Here is a 24,739-nt window from a genome sequence, read left to right on the forward strand (position 1 = left end):
ATGCTTACGGATCAGAAGAATAAATATTGTTAAGATGTCTCTGCTGCCCAGAGCAATCTATACTTTCAGCGCCATCCTGATCAAAGTACCAATGGCATTTTTCAAAGTGCTGGAGCAGACAGTCCCAAAATTTGTATGGAACCAGAAAAGACCCCAAATCGCCAAGGAAATGTTGAAAAAAGAAAAAGCTGAGGGCTTCACGTTTCCTGATTTCAAGCTATATTACAAAGCTGTGATCACCAAGACAGCATGGTGCTGGCACAAAAACACATAGATCAATGGAACAGAATAGAGAGCCCAGATATGGACCCTCAACTCTGTGGTCAACTAATCTTCAACAAATCAGGAAAAAATATCCAGTGGAAAAAAGACAGTCTCTTCAATAAATGGTGCTGGGCAAACTGGATACCTGATATACAGAAGAATGAAACTTGACCATTCTCTTAACACCATACAAAAAAATAAACTCTAAATGGATGAAAGACCTCAGTGTGAGACAGGAATCCATCAAAGTCCTAGAGGAGAGCATAGTCAGTAACCTGGCCACAGCAACTTCTTTCAAGACACGTCTCCAAAGGCAAGGGAAAGAAAAGCAAAAATGAACTTTTGGGTCTTTCTCAAGATAAAAAGCTTCTGCACAGCAAAGGAAACAGTCAACAAAACAAAGAGGCACCCCACAGAATGGGAGAAGATAATTGCAAATGACCCTACATATAAAGAGCTGGTATCCAAGATCTATAAAGAACTCAAACTCAATACCCAAAAAACAAATAATCAAGTCAAAAAATGGGCAGGAGACATGAACTGCCCATTTTTTAACTGACTTATTTTTGGGGGGGAGGGGATTTGAGTTGTTCTTTATATATTTTGGATACTAACCCTTTGTTGGATATATCATTTGCAGAGATCTTCTCCCATTCAGTAGGTTGTCTTTTGCTGATTGTTTGCTATGTTAGAAGCTTTTTATTTTGATGTAATCCTAATATTTTATTTTTTCTTTTATTTCCCTTGCCTCAGGAGACATATCTAGAAAAATGTTGCTATACCCAATGTCAGAGAAATTACTGCCTGTGCTCTCTTACAGGATTTAAAAAAAAAAAAAAAGATTGATTTTAGAGCGAGAGAGAGCACAGGTGGGGAGAGGCAGAGAGAGATGGAGGGAGAGAATCTCAAGCAGACTCCCCACTGAGCATGGGCTTGAGCCATGACTCTGAGATCAAGACCCAAGCCGAAATCCAGTGTTGGACACTTAATCAGCTTAGCCACCCAGGTGCCCCTGTTTTATAGGATTTTTATGGTTTCGGGTCTCACACTTAGGTTTTTCATCTCTTTTGACTTTATTTTTGTGTATGATATAAGGAAGTGGTCTAGGTTCATTCTTTTGCATATTGCTCTCCAGTTTTCCCACACCATTTGTTGAAGACTTTTTCCCTTTATGTATTCTTCCTTGCTTTGTCAAAGATTAATTGACCATATAATCATGGGTTCATTTCTGGGTTTTCTGTTCTTTCTCATTGATGTGTCTTTTTTTGTGTGTGCCAGTACCATACTGTTTTGATTACTACAGCTTTGTTGTATAACTTGAAGTCTGGAATTAAGATACCTCCAGTACTTATTTTTCAAAATTGCTTTGACAATTCGGGGTTTTCTATGGTTCCATACAAATTTTAGGATTTTTTGTTTCTAGTTTTGTGGAAAATTCTGTTGGTATTTTGATAGGGATTGCATTAAATGTGTAGGTAGCTTTGAGTCATGTAGATATTTTAAAAGTTTTGTTCTTCCATTTCATGAGCACGGAATGTCTTTTCATTTCTTTGTGTTGTCTTCAATTCTTTTATCAGTGGTTTTTGTTTTTTTTTTTATTAAGATTTTTGTTTATTTATTTGTTAGAGAATACAAGCAGGGAGAGCAGCAGACGCAGGAAAAAGCAGGCTCCCTGCTGAGCAAGGAGCCCAATGTGGGGCTCCCTGGGACCATGATCCCGGGAGCCTGGGATCATGACTCAAGCCAAAGGCAGATGCTTAATCGACTGAGCCACCCAGGCGTCCTATCAGTGTTTTATAGTTTTCTGAGTACAGGCCTTTCACCTCTGTGGTTAAGTTTATTTCTTGGTGGGCGCCTGGGTGGCTCAGTGGTTAAAGTTTATTTCTTGGGTACTTAATTATTTTTGGTGCAATTGTAAATGGGATTGCTTTCGTAATTAGAAATGTAGGTGTTTCTGAAAAGTGGGCAAATTGTGGGAAATGTATTGAGTATTGGAAGTCACTTTGCTAGCAACCAGAGGAAGTTAATGGATTCAGAAACAAAGTTGAAAGTTATGAGAAATGTAATCATATAAGGGTTTCACTCTTAAAAGTGTACGTGAGGATGATTTGGTACTCTGTACGTGAGAAGATGGGAGTTACTGCATGGCTATCAGTATTGAATTGGTTTTTCAAGCTATGAGGACGGTTTGCCTTGAGATGATGAAACATTTCCACCTTGATCCTTTAGTTCAGCAGGAAAAGATGAGCAACCAGGGTTGGAGGGGAATTTGTGGCTGTAGCTTAGGGTTGGCGTTTGCCCTGTGAATCAAAACAGATGCCAATGTTCTTTTGGAAAGTTTGGTGTTAAAATGGAATTTCCAATTGTTTTACAACTAAGTGATTATAGTAATCCTGTGGTTAAAAATCCTGCTCCTGGAGGGTATTTTAACTGTAATTTTATTAGAAAATTGGCCATAGGAAAGTATTGGTTGGGCTTTCTGACTGTATATCTGTTTGTTCCTGGTTAACTGGAGCAGGAAACTCTGAAAACTGCATGATGCGAAATGCCCCTCAAATCAGAGCTCCATTTTTAAAAGCACATCATTAAGGAATAGCCAGTGTACGGTCATTCATCCTCCAAGAGGAGAAAGTTGCATCTGCTTCATCCCTGAGTGGCCAGGATGAATGGCCTGAGAGGAGTGACTCTCCTTCCTTGCCAAATGGTTTGACTGTCAGCTGCGGTCGGCTGCAGAATCGGAAAAGCCAGCAAAATCCACCCAATAGACAATTCTTGATAGACGTCGGATATGTCCAGGGTATTGAAAGCTATAAATTCTGATAAACATTTGCTGCTGTCTGGGTCCAAGGTCGCAGGATTTGGCTTGAATTGGGTTTCAGTCCTTCTAAAAGTAAATTTCGCCCTGATAAATGGAAATAGATTACTTTCTACACAATGTCTTTCCGTTCAGTTGTAAATGGAGAGTGTTTTGAGGAGGCTTCATTTAATAATACCTTATCAGACAGCTTTCAGGAACCTGCAGTGTCTAATATGTCTGTTGCTATGGTAACAGCTGCTTGCTTATGCTCTGCATCTCATATCTGTGTCTTCCATGGGCCCCCTTCTCTTTACCGATGAAGGGGCTTGAAAAATACTCTCCACTGGGAACAGTCGCAGCTCTGGTCCTCCACTGTGGAAACTGCACCCGCAGCACTTCATTCTGCTTGGCCTATTGGAAACAGACCTCCAAAGAGTGTCTTTATACACGTCATATGAAAGAAGGAAATCTATAAAGCCTAAGACAAGTGCCCCTCCAGACCTGCCCGAGCAGGCTGCCCCCAGTGTCGGCTCCGTAGAACTCTTGCCTACTTACAGAGAAGTTAACGGATTTTAAGCTGGTGGTAGGGATTAGGAGCTGCTTTTCTGTGCCTTCATATTCCCACTCTTGTGGGGAAGAAGGGGTGAGGGTGGGTAGCGGTGGGGGGGGGTGGTTTCTGGCCTCTACACGAGAATGGGAAGGGCCACCTACCATGCATTTCAATACTCTTAAATTATTCTAATTGATCACTGTCCTTCTAAGTGACAGGACACACCACTGGGCTCTTGGAGCATTAATATGAGGAAATTGTTTTTGTTCCTCGGTCACTTAACAAAACATAACCTCATACTGGAGATGGAGGTGGGGTCCTCAGCAGCCCAGGAACACCTTTTTCTCTAGCCCTTCATCTTTTCTCCCTTTGGTAGTTCTTAATTATCCCTTATTTGCTGTACGTGCACAGATTTCCCTTCTCTGCTCTTGGCCCTGCACCCTGCACTGGCTGTGGCTTTCTTCTCCCTCTCGCCATCCGTCTCTCTCCCTTGCCCTGCCCCCACTCAGAAGCAATAGTTTGTCTCCTGTGATTTCCTTCTGTCATTGTCTGTGTCTCCCTGTGCTCCTGTGCGTCTGCATCTCTGAGTTTCTGGGACAGGCTGGCTGGCTGGCCCCCCCTAACTGGGGCAGCGGGTGACCACCAGCCCTGCGGCTTTTGTACCTGCGTGGGTACCAGCTCTCTCACTTTGTCTCTATCTCAGAGGAAGGTAATGAAAATAATCGGGCTTCATTAATTCCAAACCCTGTGAGATGATAGCCATTTGGAGCCTGTTTGCCAATTAGATGGTCTAAATTAGAAGTGACCTTGGTATACTGCCACTGCTTGCCTCTCTGAGTCTAATGAAGCTTTTCTCTCCAATCCATTCTACTTCCCCACTCTCTTTGCTGTTGCCGTGTGTGTGTGTGTGTGTGTGTGTGTGTGTGTTAACTGTTCTTGTGTTTCCCATTCTCTCACTCACCTCCTTTCTTGGGTCTTTCTCATTCTTAGTTTTTAAACTCAGGTTAGGAATATGTTGGTTTCTGGCCCACAAGAATGTGAACGTGGCCCTGAAGTTTTTCCTCATGAGTTTTACATTTAAAAAAGAAAGAAAGAAAGAAGAAAGAAAAAAGGATTTTAGGAAGGAAACAAGAGCAAGGAACTAGGCCATCTAACCTCTTGTGGTCCAGTGCCCAGGCTGGCACATTTGCAAGGTAGTAAAGCAAGAGAAAATGGCCGAGGCCCTGCTGCCAAGAGGTCGTCTGCTTTGCTGGCTGCAGAAGTCCAGAGACCCGCTGGCAGGCCTAGTGGCTGACTAGGTGCAGAAGGGAGCAACCCGACTTCCGCGGTAGCCTTCAGATGCACCACTAGCTCAAATGCTTAGCTTTGGAGGCAGTGGGTTTTAACTTCATTTTTTGAACCTAACCAATTCCTTATTCACAAGGAGGAAGAGATGGGCCAGATCTGCATCAGGAAGACCTGTGTCTGAGGCTTTTCCTCTTTTTCCTTCCACTTGAGGTTCTTCATTCTATTGATTTTCATTGAAAAGTGAAGGATTTGAGCCTTCCTTGGGAGTCTAGGTTTTGGGTGAATGTATTTTTTCACTTGTAACAAGGAGCCTTTCAGAAAGTTACCCTAGTTAGGTGAGCGGTGCCAACTAAGGCTGTAGGGATGAGGGTCTCAGGGAAACTAGATTCAACACATATTCTAAGAAAATGTCTTTGCTTTCCAGCATGTGGAACACATTGGTTGTATCAGTCTAACCTCAGACAAGGTGGCTTTGAGAGGTGAATTTGCACGGACAGTCCCATGAGAACTTAACAGGCTAGACCCCTTGGCTGCGTGAGGCGCTGTGTTTGACCACTCCACATCTGTGGCCTGCCGCAAACAAGAAGTGAGGAAGGCCCCTGATAACTCCAGCTTCTTTCACCAAGAAAGAATAAATACCAGCAGCCCCTCCCAAATATCGTAATAGGGACCAGACCCACATCCAAGCCTCTGGGTTCATAAGGCGTGTCCTTAGGGCTTTCGGGTCCAGCTCACCTGATAGACGCTTTAAAGGCATCAAATCATAATCCAGAACAATGGTGAACCCAACAGAGGTAGGAACCTAAGTGTTTATGAACCCAGGTCACCTCTGGGTGACTATCTAAAGATAGTTAACTTGAGTCCATGGATTTTCCCCCAGGGGAGCTTGTGGTTTCCTGAAATTCTCTGCAGTAGTCTCTGTGTGAAACTATTTCTTTAGGCATCTGTAGCCTTCATCAGATTTTCCGAGGCTATAATCTCTGAAAGGGTAATATTCTGTCTTGTGAGCTTCTTGGGCAGAAGGACTGTGTCTCACTGTATCTTGCAAGTGTGCAGTACAGGGATCCCGTACGATATATAGTGAATGGTGGTCAAATGGATGGGTGAGCAGAGTCACTTGAGGCCCACCCTTCTTAGCATGAAGTTATTTTGAAATTGCTTAAGCTTTAAGACCTTCAGTAGCAGTGTGGAACGTTTTATTTCTATTGTTATTTATGAGAACTGCTTAAACTTGAAGATTTCTAGCATCAGAACAGAACTTCACATTTTTCTTGTATATATGAGATCTCTTTACTTGTTAGGAAGATAGCAGAGCTACTGTTCCCTGATTCTCAGCACCCCAGATCAGATGAATGTTTTTTCCTACATGCCCATCAGCCCTGCATACTCGGGGGGGGAATCATATGTGGTATCTAGAAGATTATCACAGAATTGCCCTTTGACTGCCAAGGCCAATCTTGGAAGACCCAAATTCCGAGGAAATAACGGCTCTAATCAATTGAATTTTCTTACTAGAGCAAGCTTTGTTATACGTTAGGTTAAAAGTCTATTTTAGTTTTTAAAGATTTGAGAGAGTGTGTGTGCACGTAGGTGGGGTGGGGGCATGGGAGAGGGAGAGAGAATCCCAAGCAGACTGTGCACTGAGCCCAACGCGAGACTCAATCCCATGACCCTGAAATCGTGACCTGAGCCCAAACCAAAAGTCCGTTGCACAACCGGCTGTGCCAGGCAGGTGCCCCAAAAGTCTGTTTTAACAGTCTTGGGTCCCCTCGATACACCGAGTACTGGGGACATAAATTTAACATACTGAATGTCCGTGGGTGTACAGATTATTAGAAGAAATCTATAGGGTGGTATAGTGAAATGTAGAAAGTGTACCTGTTTTATTGACTGTGTACTGTCACCTCTCCAAACCTGTAACTTTCTCTTTGGTTTCTGAGCCTGGGATGGAGAAGTGGGAAGAGGGAGAGAGGCGGGAGGGAGGAAAGACTGTTTGCATGCGTGTTTTTCTCTGCAGGGGATGCGGTGCCATCCAGGTGTTTGAGGGCTGCTGAGGTCTGGACGCATCTGGGATGGCGCTGGTTACGCCACAGTCAGGCCGTGTCCTTTCATAGCCTGGACGCTGCGGTGCACCTAGGGAAAGGGAAGGTCTTCACAGAACTTGTGCTCAGCACACGGGAGTGACTGCCGCTCCCATGACTTTGAGCTATCCATCAGATGCTGTGGCTAAAACAGTCTGAACCTTCCACACCATCTGGTAGCCAGATAGGACTGGAAAACAAGGGGGATGCCAAGGCCAGTGTTGAAGGAATGCTGGCCAACTCTCCTTTGCCTCACGAGGGACCCCCCTTCATGAGCTGTTGGAAGGACTATATGGCTCTTTACAAAACATCCAAAGTTTGAGTGAGAACCCGTGAAAGCTAGTAGGAGAGGGAGGAATGGACACGGGCACGAGAACGTCAGTGTCTGAGAGCCGCTGTGGGGCCCTCCGGTAGCCTGTGCAGGAAGGAGGCTTCCGTTCTCAACCCCTCTCTGTTGAGAGCCAGCGCAGGTCAGCCCCGCCAGAATATCTAGATCCTCACGATGCCCTTTCCGGATCTTCCTCTTTGCCTCCTGAGAGTTTCGTGCACATCAAAATTTTATATACCAAACCTTTTCTTTCCCTCCAGAGAGAATTTGGGTACACTACAGATGAGAGGATGCAGGTAGATAAAAGTAATTACTTAAACACATATGGGGCAAGACTTACAGGTTTGGAGGCCCAGATTAAGATGCAGAGGAGCATGTGAGGTTGATGATTATATTTCGGGAAGAGTTAATTGATGGAAGGTGAAGGCAGACAAAGAACCTCTGCTTACTGCCTTCTTGAATCCCAATCAGGAATTATGATTAAAGTCGCGGCGAGACAACAGAGGGCTGATGAATTGGTGTCTTTTTTTTTTTCTTTTTTGCCGTCATTCACACTTGATTGACTTCAACCTTTCAAGTGCAAAAGTCTCTCTTTTCCATTATTATTCATAGCCATCTGAGTTTTTCTAATTAAAGTGTATGAAAACAATTACTGATCCGTCGTACTGAGTCTGTTAGAGGGGATGTCTGCCTTACTGTAATGCGTATAAAAAGCCCACAGTTTTCTATAATGATGTGCAGCTGAGGTGTTAGATAATTTTATTCTTTTTTACTCTGTAGGGTTTTTTTTTTATTTTTCATGATTCATTTTTCATAATTCCTAAAGATCCCTGGAAAGGACTGATCCTGCAGCTACAACCGAGAAGGGAGGTGGGGGGGAGTCTTTTTTCCTTTCCCTTTCTCCCCCTCTTGCCCCCAACCTCGTGCTCCCCCTTGGCTGAGGACTATAAATTAATCGGTGACCTTTCACTTCTTGGATTCCCGCTGGACTCCCCAACCATACTGGTCAGAAATGCTTTCTATTAAAAAGAAAATGGATGGAATGAGTTTGGCAATCTCTGCTCCATTCCTAACGATTCATCAACAGCTAGCCTTAACCAGCTGCTGACGAGCTTTGTGTGAGGGTGCAGATGTCTCTGAGCGGCAATTCTGTGTCACGCACATTCACCTGCCCTGCACCTGCTCTTCATAAACACTAGCTTTCGCAGAATCCTTCTCCGTAGTGCCTGTTGCTTAATTTTTACACCTATAAGCGTGTGAGTTGCTGAGATGATTCGAATACCCCTAAAAGTATTGAGGAGTTATCGCTTTGGTGTTTACGGGGACAGTTGTCGGGGTTTCCCCTAGCAATGCAGCCTGCCAACCAGTGTTTCTAGGGACCATGTCCTCAGCTATTCTAAGCAAGTCCAGGATCTTAAAAACATTAAAAATTAATAGTAATTTATTTAAACTATTTAATTTTGAACAGTAAAGTAGGTGTTCCAGTCTCCGTACCAGCAAGTACAGATATTGTACCTGAGTTTCATGGGAAAAAATGCCTTCAGGTACGGCTGGAAGCCATGTAGGAAGGTTAGTGTTGTGACTGTACTTCCTCTTCAGTTCATTTCTCAGGCTGTCATCAAACAGGAGACCATTTCTAATTCATTTCGCAAGATCATCGCCTACTGCCTTTCTAACCTATAGCAGGCAAAGGAATGTTACTTCTTTTTTTTTTTAAAGATTTTATTTATTTATTTGACAGATCACAAGCAGGCAGAGAGGCAGGCAGAGAGAGAGAGGGGGAAGCAGGCTCCCCGCTGAGCAGAGAGCCCGATGCGGGGCTCAATCCCAGGACCCTGGGATCGTGACCTGAGCCGAAGGCAGAGGCTTTAACCCACTGAGCCACCCAGGCGCCCCGGAATGTTACTTCTTTTTAAATGAACAACCTTTTATCGTTCTGTTGAATTTGAGGGCTGTTGATCATGTTAATGTGGGGCAAATGGTAACTTCTTCAGGCAAACTTCTGGCCAGATGTCAGAGAAGCCTGGAGAAAAATGTCTGAGGATCTAACTTGATCCAGGCTGATTCTGGAATTGCTATAATTGCTATATTAGCAAAAATAGCCATGGTCAAGGTGAGGCTACCCTGGTGTAGAATGCTGTGTAGGGTACCTACCCTGTGTGGTTGGGACACTGGCCAGATGCTCCCTCTGATGGTGGGCATCTGAAGCAAAGACTCTAGCAGAAATCCTGGCTGAAGTGAGTCGTAAGAAATGCTCGTTTGCACTTGATCTAGCTTCTAAAGGGTTACAAAATGTTGTTTCCTGGAGAATCTGCCAGTGTGTCTGCAGTGTGTCTGTGAAGGCTAAGGCCTTCTCTTTGTTCTCTTCTTTTCTTCTTACCCTTTCCTTCGCTCTTATTCCCCTCCTCTTCTTGCCTGAATACATTTTGAAAACAGTACTACAATGCTCCCTGCTTCAAGATTACAGTGTACTTTACTAGGTATGATTTAATTAGGGCCCTTATTATGTTTTCAGCAGCTTAAGGTGGGCCTTTCAACTTATCTACCTAATTGGTTGCACAAGAAGTTTCACAGCCCATGACAAAACATTGTCAGTGATCAAAGTCAAAATTCTGCATAAAGGAAAAATATTAATAATAAGATTATTCTTCAAGTGTGCACTGCTAATTATGTCCAGAATGTAACCGTAGAAACACTTTTGACTGATGTGAGCTTTGTCTAATAAACATGAATCTTCACTGAGCTATGAAAAGTGACACTTCCAGCTTTACACTGGTGAAGGCTAATTTTGCTTATTAAATAATTTTTACACACTTCCCTATTTCGTGTCTCTTTCCTGTCCCTTTGACTCTCCTCATTTCTCTGCCTCTTACTCCTCAGGTGACCACCCCTGAGATGGTGATGCCCAGCAGTATGTTCCTGCCAGCAGCTGTTCCAGACCGAGATGGGAACTCCACTTTGGAGGAGGCAGGAAAGCAGCCTGGTTAGTGTCATTCTTGATCCCTACACATGGGAACGAAGTGAAATATTGGGCCAAAATTTTCACTGAGCAGTAGTGCCAAGAATTCTTACAGTCCTCCTAAGGTGAATGTAACTGATCAAGAGATGTGGGGGCACTTTTGTCACCTGCCTTATACTCTGGCTCTTGGCATGTATTTATATACCATTCGTATGGTTTAAAGTGGAAAGAAAACACAGTGAGAACTAGTGGGATTTTGGTGGACACATTTCCCCTTAGATTATACTTTTAGGGAGTGAAGAACCAGAGATTGTCAGTAGACCCGTGACTCCCCATTCTCAGCTGTTAAACAATCTCTTAGGACTTAATTATTAGGGACGTTTGGAGCGTGCAAAGGAATTCAGAGCACTGGGTTAGCTGTCTCTCTAACTTTCCTCTGCACAGAGTTCTTCTTTGAGTCTTCTGGGATTGCCTTAGGACTTTACAGAGAGGTACATTTAGAAAGAACATTGTTTTAGACATGTGCTGGTGCCCCACAGTGGTTCCTAGCTAGATGGGTCATTAGACCTCCACTTAGAGGAGGCTGTCCTCCATCTTTGACCTTTTGTCAGCAGCTAAGATTTCAGTTGGGAAGACTTCTGCCCCACTACTGCCCCAACTCGCCCACCCTGTAATTTTTCCATATTAGAAGGTAAACAGCTGACTTTAAAAGGGTCAGAATATGGGTGTGATGACATCACTGTAGAAAATAATTTTTATATAATTTAATGGCCAGTTGAATGTTCATTTCTTATGGAACAGAGAGGTCAGTCAAAAGTTATAACAAATTATGCTAAAAAACATATTCCAAAATTTCTTATATTACAATGGACAAGTTATCTTAATTTAAAACACAATTTAGGATAGCATTAATTCACATATTTTTTAGTTCAGGTCCACGCAAAAGGGGAATCCAGTCTAAGACCAGTAACCTTCAAACCAGTTCTTGAGAAACTCAAGATTCTGAGTCAAGCAACTGAATGGCGTGTAAAAACAGATCCAAGATAGGATACAGACCTATTATGAATGCAACTTTTTTATTTCCTTTTAGTCCCCTCTGTTCATGTGCACTTGCTTATAGTATATACTCTTTTCAGGGGCTATGTGGAGAGACTCTGTGTTCCAATTGGGTATTTCCCTTACTATAAGATTCAGTGTTCACAAGGACTCGCTAGGTAGATAGCTGTGGGTGCCATCCTTGAAACAAAGCCTTCTTTATCACTGGGCTTGGCTTTTTTTTTCTTTTCTTTTTTTTCTTTTTCTTTTTTAATTACAGAAACCTCAGAGGATCTGGGAAAGAACATCTTGCCCTCCGTAAGCGCAGAGCACAGTGGAGATCTGAAGCCCTCTTCTGCTGACCCAGGCTCTGTGAGAGAAGATTCCGGCTTCCTGTGCTGGAAGAAGGGGTGCAATCAGGTTTTCAAAACTTCTGCCACTCTTCAGACGCACTTCAATGAGGTTCATGCCAAGAGGCCTCAGCTGCCTGTGTCAGATCGCCATGTGTACAAGTATCGCTGTAATCAGTGCAGCCTGGCTTTCAAGACCGTTGAAAAGCTGCAGCTCCATTCTCAGTACCACGTGATCAGAGCTGCCACAATGTGCTGTCTTTGTCAGCGTAGTTTCCGAACTTTTCAGGCTCTGAAAAAACACCTTGAGACAAGCCACCTGGAGCTGAGTGAGGCTGACATCCAACAGCTTTATGGAGGCCTTCTGGCCAACGGGGACCTCCTGGCTATGGGAGACCCTACCCTGGCAGAGGACCACACCATAATTGTTGAGGAAGACAAGGAGGAAGAGAGTGACTTAGAAGACAAACAGAGCCCAACGGGCAGCGACTCTGGGTCAGTACAAGAAGATTCAGGCTCAGAGCCAAAGAGAGCTCTACCTTTCAGAAAAGGCCCCAACTTCACCATGGAAAAATTTCTAGACCCTTCTCGCCCTTACAAGTGTACAGTCTGCAAGGAATCTTTCACTCAAAAGAACATCCTACTAGTGCACTACAATTCTGTCTCCCACCTGCATAAGTTAAAGAGAGCCCTTCAGGAATCGGCAACTGGTCAGCCAGAACCCACCAGCAGCCCAGACAACAAACCTTTCAAGTGTAACACTTGTAACGTGGCCTACAGCCAGAGTTCCACTTTGGAGATCCACATGCGGTCTGTGCTGCATCAAACCAAGGCCCGAGCAGCCAAGCTGGAAGCTGCAAGTGGCAGTAGCAACGGGACGAACAACAGCGGTGTCTCCCTGAGCTCTTCCACCCCAAGTCCCGTGAGCACCAGTGGCAGTAACACCTTTACCACCACCAATCCAAGCAGCGCTGGCATCACTCCGAGCTCCAATTTACTGAGCCAAGTGACCACTGAAAGTGTGGGGATGCCGCCCCTGGGGAATCCCATCGGTGCCAACATCACTTCCCCTTCAGAGCCCAAGGAGGCCAATCGGAAGAAGCTGGCGGATATGATTGCATCCAGGCAGCAGCAGCAGCAGCAGCAGCAGCAGCAGCAGCAGCAGCAGCAGCAGGCACAGACCCTGGCCCAGGCCCAGGCCCAAGTTCAAGCTCACTTGCAGCAGGAGCTGCAGCAGCAGGCCGCCCTGATCCAGTCCCAGCTGTTCAACCCCACCCTGCTTCCTCACTTCCCCATGACCACGGAGACCCTGCTGCAACTGCAGCAACAGCAGCACCTCCTCTTCCCCTTCTACATCCCCAGCGCCGAGTTCCAGCTCAACCCCGAGGTGAGCTTGCCAGTGACCAGCGGGGCGCTGACACTGACGGGGACAGGCGCGGGCCTGCTAGACGATCTGAAGGCTCAGGTTCAGATCCCACCACAGAGCCACCAGCAGATCCTGCAGCAGCAACAGCAAAGCCAGCTCTCTCTGTCCCAGACTCACTCTGCCCTGCTACAACCCAGCCAGCACTCCGAAAAGAAAAACAAACCGATCATCAAAGAAAAGGAAAAAGAAAGCCAGAGAGAGAGGGACAGTGCCGAGGTGGGAGAGGGCAACCCGGGACCCAAGGAATCGCTGCCAGATGCCTTGAAGGCTAAAGAGAAGAAAGAGCTGGCACCAGCAGCTAGTTCTGAGCCTTCCATGCTCCCTCCACGCATTGCCTCAGATGCAAGAGGGAACGCCACCAAGGCCCTGCTGGAGAACTTTGGCTTTGAGCTGGTCATTCAGTACAATGAGAACAAGCAGAAGGTGCAGAAGAAGAATGGGAAGACTGAGCAGGGAGAGAATCTGGAAAAGCTTGAGTGTGACTCCTGTGGCAAGTTGTTTTCTAACATCTTGATTTTAAAGAGTCATCAAGAGCATGTTCATCAAAACTATTTTCCCTTTAAACAGCTAGAGAGATTTGCTAAACAGTACCGAGAGCACTATGACAAACTGTACCCCCTGAGGCCCCAGACCCCAGAGCCACCGCCCCCCCCCCCCCCCCCCGCCTCCTCCACCCCCTCTTCCTGCAGCGCCGCCTCAGCCCGCTTCCACACCAGCCATCCCTGCGTCAGCCCCACCCATCACCTCACCCACGATTGCACCCACCCAGCCATCCGTGCCACTCACCCAACTCTCCATGCCCATGGAGCTGCCCATCTTCTCACCACTGATGATGCAGACGATGCCGCTGCAGACCCTGCCGGCTCAGCTGCCCCCTCAGCTTGGACCTGTGGAGCCTCTGCCTGCGGACCTGGCCCAGCTGTACCAGCATCAGCTCAATCCCAGCCTGCTCCAACAGCAGAACAAGAGGCCTCGCACCAGGATCACCGACGACCAGCTCCGGGTCCTGCGGCAGTATTTTGACATTAACAACTCCCCCAGTGAAGAGCAGATCAAAGAAATGGCAGACAAGTCTGGGTTGCCCCAGAAAGTGATCAAGCACTGGTTCAGAAACACCCTCTTCAAAGAGCGTCAGCGGAACAAGGATTCTCCTTACAACTTTAGCAATCCTCCTATCACCAGCCTGGAGGAGCTCAAGCTCGACTCCCGGCCCCCTTCGCCGGAACCTCAGAAGCAGGAGTACTGGGGAAGCAAGAGGTCTTCGAGAACAAGGTTTACTGACTACCAGCTGAGGGTCCTACAGGACTTCTTTGATGCCAATGCTTATCCAAAGGATGACGAATTTGAGCAACTCTCTAATTTACTCAACCTTCCAACCCGAGTCATAGTGGTGTGGTTTCAAAATGCACGACAGAAGGCCAGGAAAAATTATGAGAATCAGGGGGAGGGTAAAGATGGAGAGCGGCGTGAGCTTACCAATGATAGGTATATCCGAACAAGCAACCTGAACTACCAGTGCAAAAAATGTAGCCTGGTGTTTCAGCGCATCTTTGATCTCATCAAGCATCAGAAGAAGCTGTGTTATAAGGATGAGGATGAGGAGGGGCAGGATGACAGCCAAAATGAGGATTCTATGGATGCCATGGAAATCCTGACACCCACCAGCTCCTCCTGCAGCACCCCAATGCCCGCACAGGCTTACAGCGCCCCAGCACCATCAGCCAACACAGCTTCCTCCGCCTTCTTACAGCTCACAGCGGAGGCCGACGAACTGGCCACTTTCAGTTCAAAAGCAGAGGCAAGTGATGAGAAGCCAAAGCAGGCTGACCCTCCCAGCGCACAGCCAAACCAAACCCAAGAAAAGCAAGGACAACCAAAGGCAGAGCTGCAGCAAGACCAGCCTGAGCAGAAGACAAACGCGGCCCAGCAAAAGCTGCCACAGCTCACTTCCCCCACTTCGTTACCACAGCCTCCTCCACAAGCACCCCCGCCTCAGTGCCCCTTACCCCAGTCGAGCCCCAGTCCTTCCCAGCTCTCCCACCTGCCCCTCAAGCCCCTCCACACGTCAACTCCTCAACAGTTGGCAAACCTACCTCCTCAGCTAATCCCCTACCAGTGTGATCAGTGTAAGTTGGCATTTCCGTCGTTTGAGCACTGGCAGGAGCATCAGCAACTTCATTTCCTGAGTGCACAGAACCAGTTCATCCACCCCCAGTTTTTGGACAGGTCACTGGATATGCCTTTCATGCTCTTTGACCCTAGTAACCCACTCCTGGCGAGCCAGCTGCTCTCTGGGGCTATACCTCAGATTCCAGCCAGCTCGGCCACGTCTCCTTCGACTCCAACCTCCACAATGAACACTCTAAAGAGGAAGCTGGAGGAAAAGGCCAGTGCAAGCCCTGGAGAAAATGACAGTGGCACGGGAGGAGAAGAACCTCAGAGAGACAAGCGTTTGAGGACAACCATTACACCAGAACAGCTAGAGATTCTGTACCAAAAGTATCTGTTAGACTCCAATCCAACTCGAAAGATGTTGGATCATATTGCGCACGAGGTGGGCTTGAAGAAACGTGTGGTACAAGTCTGGTTTCAGAATACCCGAGCCCGGGAACGGAAAGGACAGTTCCGGGCTGTGGGCCCAGCACAGGCCCACAGAAGATGCCCTTTTTGCAGAGCACTCTTCAAAGCCAAGACTGCCCTCGAGGCTCATATCCGGTCCCGTCATTGGCATGAAGCCAAGAGAGCAGGCTACAACCTAACTCTGTCTGCAATGCTCTTAGACTGCGATGGGGGACTCCAGATGAAAGGGGACATTTTTGATGGAGCCAGCTTTTCCCACCTACCCCCAAGCAGTAGTGATGGCCAAGGTGTCCCCCTCTCACCTGTGAGTAAAACCATGGAGTTGTCTCCCCGAACTCTTCTTAGTCCTTCTTCCATCAAGGTGGAAGGGATTGAAGACTTTGAAAGCCCCTCCATGTCCTCAGTTAATCTGAACTTTGACCAAACTAAGCTGGACAATGATGACTGTTCCTCTGTCAACACAGCAATCACAGATACCACTACTGGAGATGAGGGCAATGCAGATAATGACAGCGCGACGGGAATAGCGACTGAAACCAAATCCTCTTCTGCACCCAGTGAAGGGTTGACCAAAGCAGCCATGATGGCAATGTCTGAGTATGAAGATCGGTTGTCATCTGGACTGGTCAGCCCAGCCCCAAGCTTTTACAGCAAGGAATATGACAATGAAGGTACAGTGGACTACAGTGAAACCTCGAGCCTTGCAGACCCCTGCTCCCCGAGTCCTGGTGCAAGTGGGTCAGCAGGCAAATCTGGAGACAGTGGGGATCGGCCAGGGCAGAAACGTTTTCGCACTCAAATGACCAATCTGCAGCTGAAAGTCCTCAAGTCGTGCTTTAATGACTATAGGACGCCCACCATGCTAGAGTGTGAGGTCCTGGGCAATGATATTGGACTGCCAAAGAGAGTTGTTCAGGTCTGGTTCCAGAATGCCCGGGCAAAAGAAAAGAAGTCCAAGTTAAGCATGGCCAAGCATTTTGGTATAAACCAAACAAGTTACGAGGGACCGAAAACAGAGTGCACTTTGTGTGGCATCAAGTACAGCGCTCGGCTGTCTGTACGTGACCATATCTTTTCCCAGCAGCATATCTCCAAAGTTAAGGACACCATTGGAAGCCAGTTGGACAAGGAGAAAGAATACTTTGACCCAGCCACTGTACGTCAGTTGATGGCTCAACAAGAGTTGGACCGGATTAAAAAGGCCAATGAGGTCCTCGGACTGGCAGCTCAGCAGCAAGGGATGTTTGACAATGCCCCTCTTCAGGCTCTTAACCTTCCTACAGCATATCCGGCGCTCCAGGGCATTCCTCCTGTGTTGCTCCCTGGCCTCAACAGCCCTTCCTTGCCGGGCTTTACTCCATCCAACACAGGTGGGTTCTGCTCTAGGTGGTGCTTACAGCATTAAATAGTTGCCCAAACAGCACTTTGTTCTGGGGCTACTACCCAGGCCCTCTGAATGTTGGACAGATAAGCAGAAGCTTCCCTTTCTAGCTTTCTAATAGCAGCAGAACTTCCGGTGCCTTCCACTAAGTCTCCCTAGTGCTGTGGTTCTATGACTTCCCAGTCTCAGGGATGGGGCCCTCTGGTTTGAACAGTCTGCTCTGAAATGATTCTCTTGCCCTGTGTGCAGTAACACTACCAGGGTGTATGCTACAGGGAAGAACTTGAGGGTCCTGGCATCCTAAGTCCTGGATTATTTTCAAGAACAAGGTTTCCAGCATAGATCCTTCCAGTCAGTCTTTGTGAAATTGCCAGTCCCATCTAGATAGTTGTTGAAAATAGAAGACCTTTGATTATTGTAGCTAATTCTGGATTGTGCTTTATGGAAACTGGTTCCAGAGAACTTAAGTCAGTCTTTGTCCTTACCTGTGGTCCCCGCCTGTGTTGTTTTAGAGAGCTGTTCTGGCAGAACTGCTATGGAGAAGAAGCTCTCATAAATGGATCCTTACTCCTGGGCTTCTCACCTAGACAGAACAGCAGCGGTTATACTAATTGCATTATATTGAGACTGCCTTTGTACTTGAATGCACTGACCAGGACTCTTGTGTTGGGCAGCACAGTACTGAATCTGCAGACAAAAAACATTAATGCTCATTTTTAGGAGTCTTCATCACCCCTTCATTTCCTTTCACCCGTCTCTCTCTCTCTTTGATCCCCCAGCCCCCTAATTCAGTCATATACTTGGTACTCTTATTTTTCTATTATTAATAGGGAGTTTGATAGTTCTTCCTGTGTCCCTTTCTTGTTCCTCCTCCTCTGCCCTCACCTGTCTTCTCCACAGCCAGCTGTCTTTCCTAAATTGAACCTCCAGGATCCTATGAAATTGAGGTGCAAGTCAGCAAGATCCCCCCAACCAACCCAGTCCCACCCCAGGCCTGCACTGACCAGTGCACCTTTACCAAAGGAGAGCCCTTCAGAGTGCTTCCTTGCCTTCAAAATGGGTCTCTGTTCCCAGGGATTGAAGTGGTAAAGGCATTGAGATATATAAGTCATTGCTTATAGTTGTTGGCAAGTAAGGTCACAGAATCATGCTAAAGCCAACTAGACAAAAGCCAAGAATCAAGCTATGGAAAGTGTCTAGGCCCTGAATTGCCCTTGCAGCCCAGGACCTTGACAGAAGGGCTTGGGATGGCCCCAAATTTCATAATAATGTGAAAAAAAAAACAAAAAACAAAAAACCAGAATGTCTGATCTATTCCCCTTGTTTTACAGATGAGAAAACTGAGGGCCAGAGAGGTCAAGACCATTCAGCAAGCTAGGGTAGGAGCCAGAGCTCCCACCCAGGCCTCCAGGCTCCCAGTGCTATGTGCTCCTTCCACAACACCCAATATGAGCCAGTCAGTCAACAGGTATATGTTTAGTGCTACTCAGGTTCTGACCACTAAGAGTGGACTCAAGATAGAAAGGTATGCTCTTAATTATTAGAGGCAACCAGGGTTACCAGTGTGTCCCAGTTACCACCACCTGACTGTACCACAGCTCACAGGAACACTGGATCTGGAATGGGGGAAGGAACTTGTATTAAGTATGTTAGGTCCAATGGTAAGCTCTTTCCATATGACCTTTCATTTATTCACTACAACCATGTATCATAGAAAGTTGAGGTTCCAAGCAGTCAGTGGCCCTAAGGCCACATAGCAGCTGTGTGTCAAACGCAGTCCACACTGCCTCAGTCTGACTCCAGAGGTGCATGACCGGTATCAGGGCGATGAAATGCCTTACTTGGTTCTAAGCTTGCTGATGAGAAAACTGAGGCCACAGAATTATTTTGAGAATATACTGAGCTACTACGTCAAACATGGTTAGTACAGAGCTTGGTAAATACAGCTAGGATTCTGTAAATGATCCTTAAAATTTCTTTCTCTTCTATTCAAGATACAGAAGTCAGTTTAAGACCTCCTGACCCAGATCTTTCTCCTGAAAGCCTGATGCCACAGAGATGGAGAAATCACTAGACGTTTTTCTCTTGCCTCGCTGATCTTTTGGCTCTGGCTCCAACCTGCAACTTGGAGCAGGCCTGCTGCGTAGAAGTAGACAGAAAGAACCATGTCCTAAGTTGTCGAATTCCTCATCCATTCACCCTCCATCTTGTGCATGCCAGTTTAACCCGTGAACCTTTACTGGCATTTTTCAGAGTCAGATACTTCTTTCTGGTTTCAGTTCCTTCTGTGCACTGAGGAAATTGGATGACTTCATCTCAGTGGTCCCTGTGTGCTGTTTTGAAAGAGCAAATTAATGCTGCTATATAAAGCCAAGGAAAGCATCCTCCTTGGCTTTCCAAACATTAGTGGATATTTTTCTGGGATTGGCACCTCGAGGCAGCCTTATTCTCTTCATCTGAAGGTTGAAGGTTTTTACATGCTGCTCTAGTATGAAGCCAGCATTGTCTTCCCCCAGGTCTGGGCTTCTCCGTTTTTTTCCTCACAAGGACAGCATCAATGTTATAGATCCCCCTCATCCCCAGCTTTCTGGCAGAAGGTGGTCCAGATGAAATAGTGAGCTGTGGGATTTTTTATTTTACATTTTGGTGCTCTTTGAAGAGAAGGGATGAATATGGTCTAGTGTCTTAAGTGTGGTGAATGGAATGATCCGAGGTCTGCTGCCTGTGGAATTCTCAGCATCTCATCATTTAGCACATCTTTTCTCCCTGCCCCACTTTGCTCTCCTCCACCACCACCACCACCACCTTGCTAGTCTTAATGCACTTGCAGCTTGATGTATAAGGAGCAATGCTGTCTTCCATCACCCTGGAACAAAAGACTCAAACCAGGAAAGAAATAGGATGTTGGGCTCTGGACTGGGTGAAGGCCTTATAGGCAGAGTGTGACTGCAGATGGGGTCGTACCCCATGTGGATCCAGTAACTTGGTCAAAGACAGTTGCTACCCATAAGTATGAGTAGATTGCGAAGTCTTAGAAAGTGGTGGTACCAACACTTCTGATACCGCTCTTCTCCTCTTCCTGGGGGTGCTTTATCAAGCATCTGCAGCCTTTCTGTATGTCATTCAAATGTGTAGGAAGAGAAAATGCTCATTTCGCCAGTAAAGTTCACAGTCGTCTTCCTAGATGGTTACAGTTTTCAGCAGATTGGTTAAAACAGATCGGCTGAGCCAAGCAATGGGACAGTTTTCCCTGAATGGATTGTTTGGGTTTCTTCCCATTGCTCCTCCTCCTCTCTGCCCTCTTAACACATCCATTCAGTTGTAGCAGTGGAGGCCAGAGAGGCACATTTGTTTGTTCACACAATCTTGGGGCTGGGCCAGGTTTCTTGCATTTTTGCTCTTGTCTCCTGTTACCTCACTCTTCTACAACTTCTGGTGGGGCCCCTTAGCTACACTCTTTCTGTGGAGCTTTGATGAAGGCCTTTGGTTCAAATGTCCCAGCTGGAACAGCTAGGTTAGGGAACTGGGCAAAGAACATATGAATCAGTGGGTGTGGCATGTGTGGCAGGAAGGTTAACAGTTGTTTAACTGAAAGGAGAAGTGGGGGAGCTGCCCCAGGATTGGGCACTGATTAGAATACAAGGCTATCCAACCCTGAGCCTGGTGAGAACCTGCTATTGAAAATGGTGGTTTTGAGAGGGTCTTTGAACTTTAAACCTTGAGATCTCAGACTAAATGCCAGTGACACAAGTCAAACATCTTGAGCTTCGGCCTCACCACCCCAGACTGACCTATGGTTCTTTCTCTCTGTCTTCATTTCTTTCAGCTTTAACATCTCCTAAACCGAACTTGATGGGTCTGCCCAGCACAACAGTTCCTTCCCCTGGCCTCCCCACATCTGGATTACCAAATAAACCGTCCTCAGCATCGCTGAGCTCCCCGACCCCAGCACAAGCCACCATGGCGATGGCCCCTCAGCAACCCCCCCAACCCCAGCAGCAGCAGCCACAGGTGCAGCCGCCGCCGCCCACAACTCAGCCACCCCCGACGCCACAGCTCCCACCACAACAGCAGCAACAGCAACGCAAGGACAAAGACAGTGAGAAGGTAAAGGAGAAGGAAAAGGCACACAAAGGGAAAGGGGAGCCCCTCCCTGTCCCCAAGAAGGAGAAAGGAGAGGCCCCTGCAGCGGCCACAGCCACGATCTCGGCCCCACCGCCCGCCATGGAGTACGCAGTGGACCCTGCACAGCTGCAGGCCCTGCAGGCAGCCTTGACCTCAGACCCCACGGCGTTGCTCACGAGCCAGTTCCTTCCTTACTTTGTACCAGGCTTCTCTCCTTACTATGCCCCCCAGATCCCTGGCGCCCTGCAGAGCGGGTACCTGCAGCCTATGTATGGCATGGAAGGCCTGTTCCCCTACAGCCCTGCGCTGTCGCAGGCCCTGATGGGGCTGTCCCCGGGCTCCCTACTGCAGCAGTACCAGCAATACCAGCAGAGTCTGCAGGAGGCGATCCAGCAGCAGCAGCAGCGGCAACTACAGCAGCAGCAAAAAGTGCAGCAGCAGCCCAAAGTAAGCCAAACCCCAGTCCCCCCGGGGGCTGCTTCCCCAGACAAAGACCCTGCCAAAGAATCCCCCAAACCAGAAGAGCAGAAAAACGCACCCCGTGAGGTGTCCCCCCTCCTGCCGAAACCCCCCGAAGAGCCAGAAGCGGAAAGCAAAAGTGCGGACTCCCTCTATGACCCCTTCATTGTTCCAAAGGTGCAGTACAAGTTGGTCTGCCGCAAGTGCCAGGCGGGCTTCGGTGACGAGGAGGCGGCGAGGAGCCACCTGAAGTCCCTCTGCTTCTTCGGCCAGTCTGTGGTGAACCTGCAAGAGATGGTGCTTCACGTCCCCACGGGCGGCGGCGGCAGTGGCGGCGGCGGCGGCGGCGGCGGCGGCGGCGGCGGCGGCGGCAGCGGCGGCGGCGGCGGTAGTGGCGGCGGCTCGTACCACTGCCTGGCGTGCGAGAGCGCGCTCTGTGGGGAGGAAGCTCTGAGTCAACATCTCGAGTCGGCCTTGCACAAACACAGAACAATCACGAGAGCAGCAAGAAACGCCAAAGAGCACCCTAGTTTATTACCTCACTCTGCCTGCTTCCCCGATCCTAGCACCGCATCTACCTCGCAGTCTGCCGCTCACTCAAACGACAGCCCCCCTCCCCCGTCGGCCGCCGCCCCCTCCTCGTCCTCCGCTTCCCCCCACGCCTCCAGGAAGTCTTGGCCGCAAGTGGTCTCCCGGGCTTCAGCCGCGAAGCCCCCTTCTTTTCCTCCTCTCTCCTCATCTTCAACGGTTACCTCAAGTTCATGCAGCACCTCAGGGGTTCAGCCCTCGATGCCAACAGACGACTATTCGGAGGAGTCTGACACGGATCTCAGCCAAAAGTCCGACGGACCGGCGAGCCCGGTGGAGGGTCCCAAAGACCCCAGCTGCCCCAAGGACAGTGGTCTGACCAGTGTAGGAACGGACACCTTCAGATTGTAAGCTTTGAAGATGAACAATACAAACAAATGAATTTAAATAAAAAGATTAATAACAAACCAATTTCAAAAATAGACTAACTGCAATTCCAAAGCTTCTAACCAAAAAAAAAAAAAAAAAAAGAAAAAAAAAGAAAAAAAGGAAAAAAAAGAAAAAGCGTGGGTTGTTTTCCCATATACCTATCTATGCCGGTGATTTTACATTCTCGTCTTTTCTTTTTTTCTTTTAATATTAAAAAAAGAAAAAAAAAAACCTTAACCCTGTTACATTGTGTCCTTTTGAAGGTACTATTGGTCTGGGAAACAGAAGTCCGCAGGGCCTCCCTAATGTCTTTGGAGCTTAAACCCCTTGTATATTTGCCCCTTTTCAATAAACACCCCACGTTGATAGCACAGAGGAGCCCGGCATGCACTGTATGGGAAAGCAGTCCACCTTGTTACAGTTTTAAATTTCTTGCTATCTTAGCATTCAGATACCAATGGCTTGCTAAAAGAAAAAAAGAAATGTAATGTCTTTTTATTCTCAGGTCAATCGCTCACACTTTGTTCTGTTTTCAGAATCATTGTTTTATAATATATTTTCAGTTGTGTGTTTTTTTTGTTTTGTTTTTTTTTTTTTTTTGTTCCAGAAAAGATTTTTTGTTTCGTTAATTTAAAAAACGGACAGAAAGTATTCGAGAAAAACAATGTGAACTGCTTTAGCTTTCTGGGGATTTAAGGGATAGCTTTTCTGCTGAAGCCAATTTCAAGGGGAAAAGTTAAGCACTCCCACTTTCAGAAAAAAAAAAAAAAAGAAAAACCCACACACAGAGTGTTGAGGACTTGTAGCTTAAAAAAAAATAAGTTTTAAAAACTGACTTTCTGTATTTATGATAGATATGACCATTTTTGGTGTTGAGTAGATTGTTGCATTGGAAATGAACTGAAGCAGTATGGTAGATTTAAAGGAAAAAAAAAAAAACCTTTTGTGTACATTTAGCTTTTTGTATGGTCCAGCTGACAGCTCCTCATTTGATGTTGTCTTGTTCATTCCTAGCAAATAGATTGCAATCCGTTGATTCGCCTAAGCTTTTCTCCCCTTTGTCCCTTAATTCCACTTTCTCCTTCCTCCTCCCACCCTATAATCTCCCACTTAAGGTAGCTGCCTTCATTTCTTAGAGGGTAGCTGCAGAATTATTTTATAAAACTAAAGAAAGAATTTCAAAAGGTTCTAGGGGTCATTAGGATCCTCACAGATTATTTTTGGTTGGGGAGTTGAAACTTTTTAAAGGCATATAATTCTAGTTACCTATGTCTGTAAGCCTTGTGCCATTTAATTTTTATCTTTCCTTTAACTTTTCTTTTTTTCCCCTTCTTTTCTTCCTTGTTTGGTGGATGCTTCAAATATTCTTTTCCTAAACTAAAGCATTTGTTTCGGTTTGTGTAATTGGACTGTGTGCTTTTCTTTCTAAAAAAGTTTTTGGTTAGGGGTTTTGTTTTTGTTTTCTTTCCTCTCAGAAAAAGAAATTTCATGCTTTAAATAAAATCCAAAGACACACCCTTTCACTGCTGATGCAGAAAAAAGGGAAAGGGTTCTTGTTACTTGAGAATTTGTTTCTGATTTAAACAAACAAGACTTAGTTTAATAAAAGAAAGAATAAACAAAAGATTCCCAGGTTGTTATGTGCTTCTTCTGCAAGCAGAGAGGCAACTGTTAATGACAATTCCATATACCAAAAGACACATTTTTTACTTCAAAGTTTTGTCCTTGTGTTAGGCAGTCTGAGCGGCGAGTGATCCAGAGCGCGGCCAACAGAGAAGCAGGTAGCAATGGACAGAGAGCAAAAAAGGAACCGTATGTGAGGCACTTGTATTTATGTTAATATCTGTATTCCTGTACCACGTAACACAATGCAACATACTCCCTTTCTCATCTTAAAACAACGGTCTGAACTTTGAAAGGAAAACTTTGTGCTGCTAAAACGTAGATTTTGGAGACAAGTAGATGCTTTGCTGTTTCACTTTTCATAGCCAAACATCAACAGAAACAATCTCCCCTTGCCCCAAAAGTGTGAAATCCTTCTCCCTTTCATTCTCTTCCTTATGTTTCAAAAGGGAACTTTGAAGACTGTGAATGCAGGTTCCATTGGTCATCTTTCGGGCTTCTTTCCCCAGTGCTGAAGCCACTCAACGACTTTGCAAA

At 46.5% G+C, this 24,739-nt stretch overlaps 1 protein-coding gene across 1 annotated transcript in view; it reads left to right on the forward strand.

Annotated features, from left to right (window-relative positions):
- The window catches only part of LOC111152924 (zinc finger homeobox 3), a 156,034-nt gene extending 133,473 nt beyond the window's left edge, over positions 1-22,561 (forward strand). The window contains 4 exon segments of the mRNA XM_022511667.1: positions 10,188-10,290; positions 11,582-13,719; positions 13,721-17,027; positions 20,865-22,561. Of these exon segments, the coding sequence (XP_022367375.1) occupies positions 10,188-10,290; positions 11,582-13,719; positions 13,721-17,027; positions 20,865-22,561 (7,245 nt within the window).
- The last annotated feature ends 2,178 nt before the right edge of the window (positions 22,562-24,739 follow it).

This window comes from Enhydra lutris, unplaced genomic scaffold (assembly GCF_002288905.1).
Source record: "Enhydra lutris kenyoni isolate GAN:26980312 unplaced genomic scaffold, ASM228890v2 scaffoldscaffold30, whole genome shotgun sequence".
Lineage (NCBI taxonomy): Eukaryota > Metazoa > Chordata > Mammalia > Carnivora > Mustelidae > Enhydra > Enhydra lutris.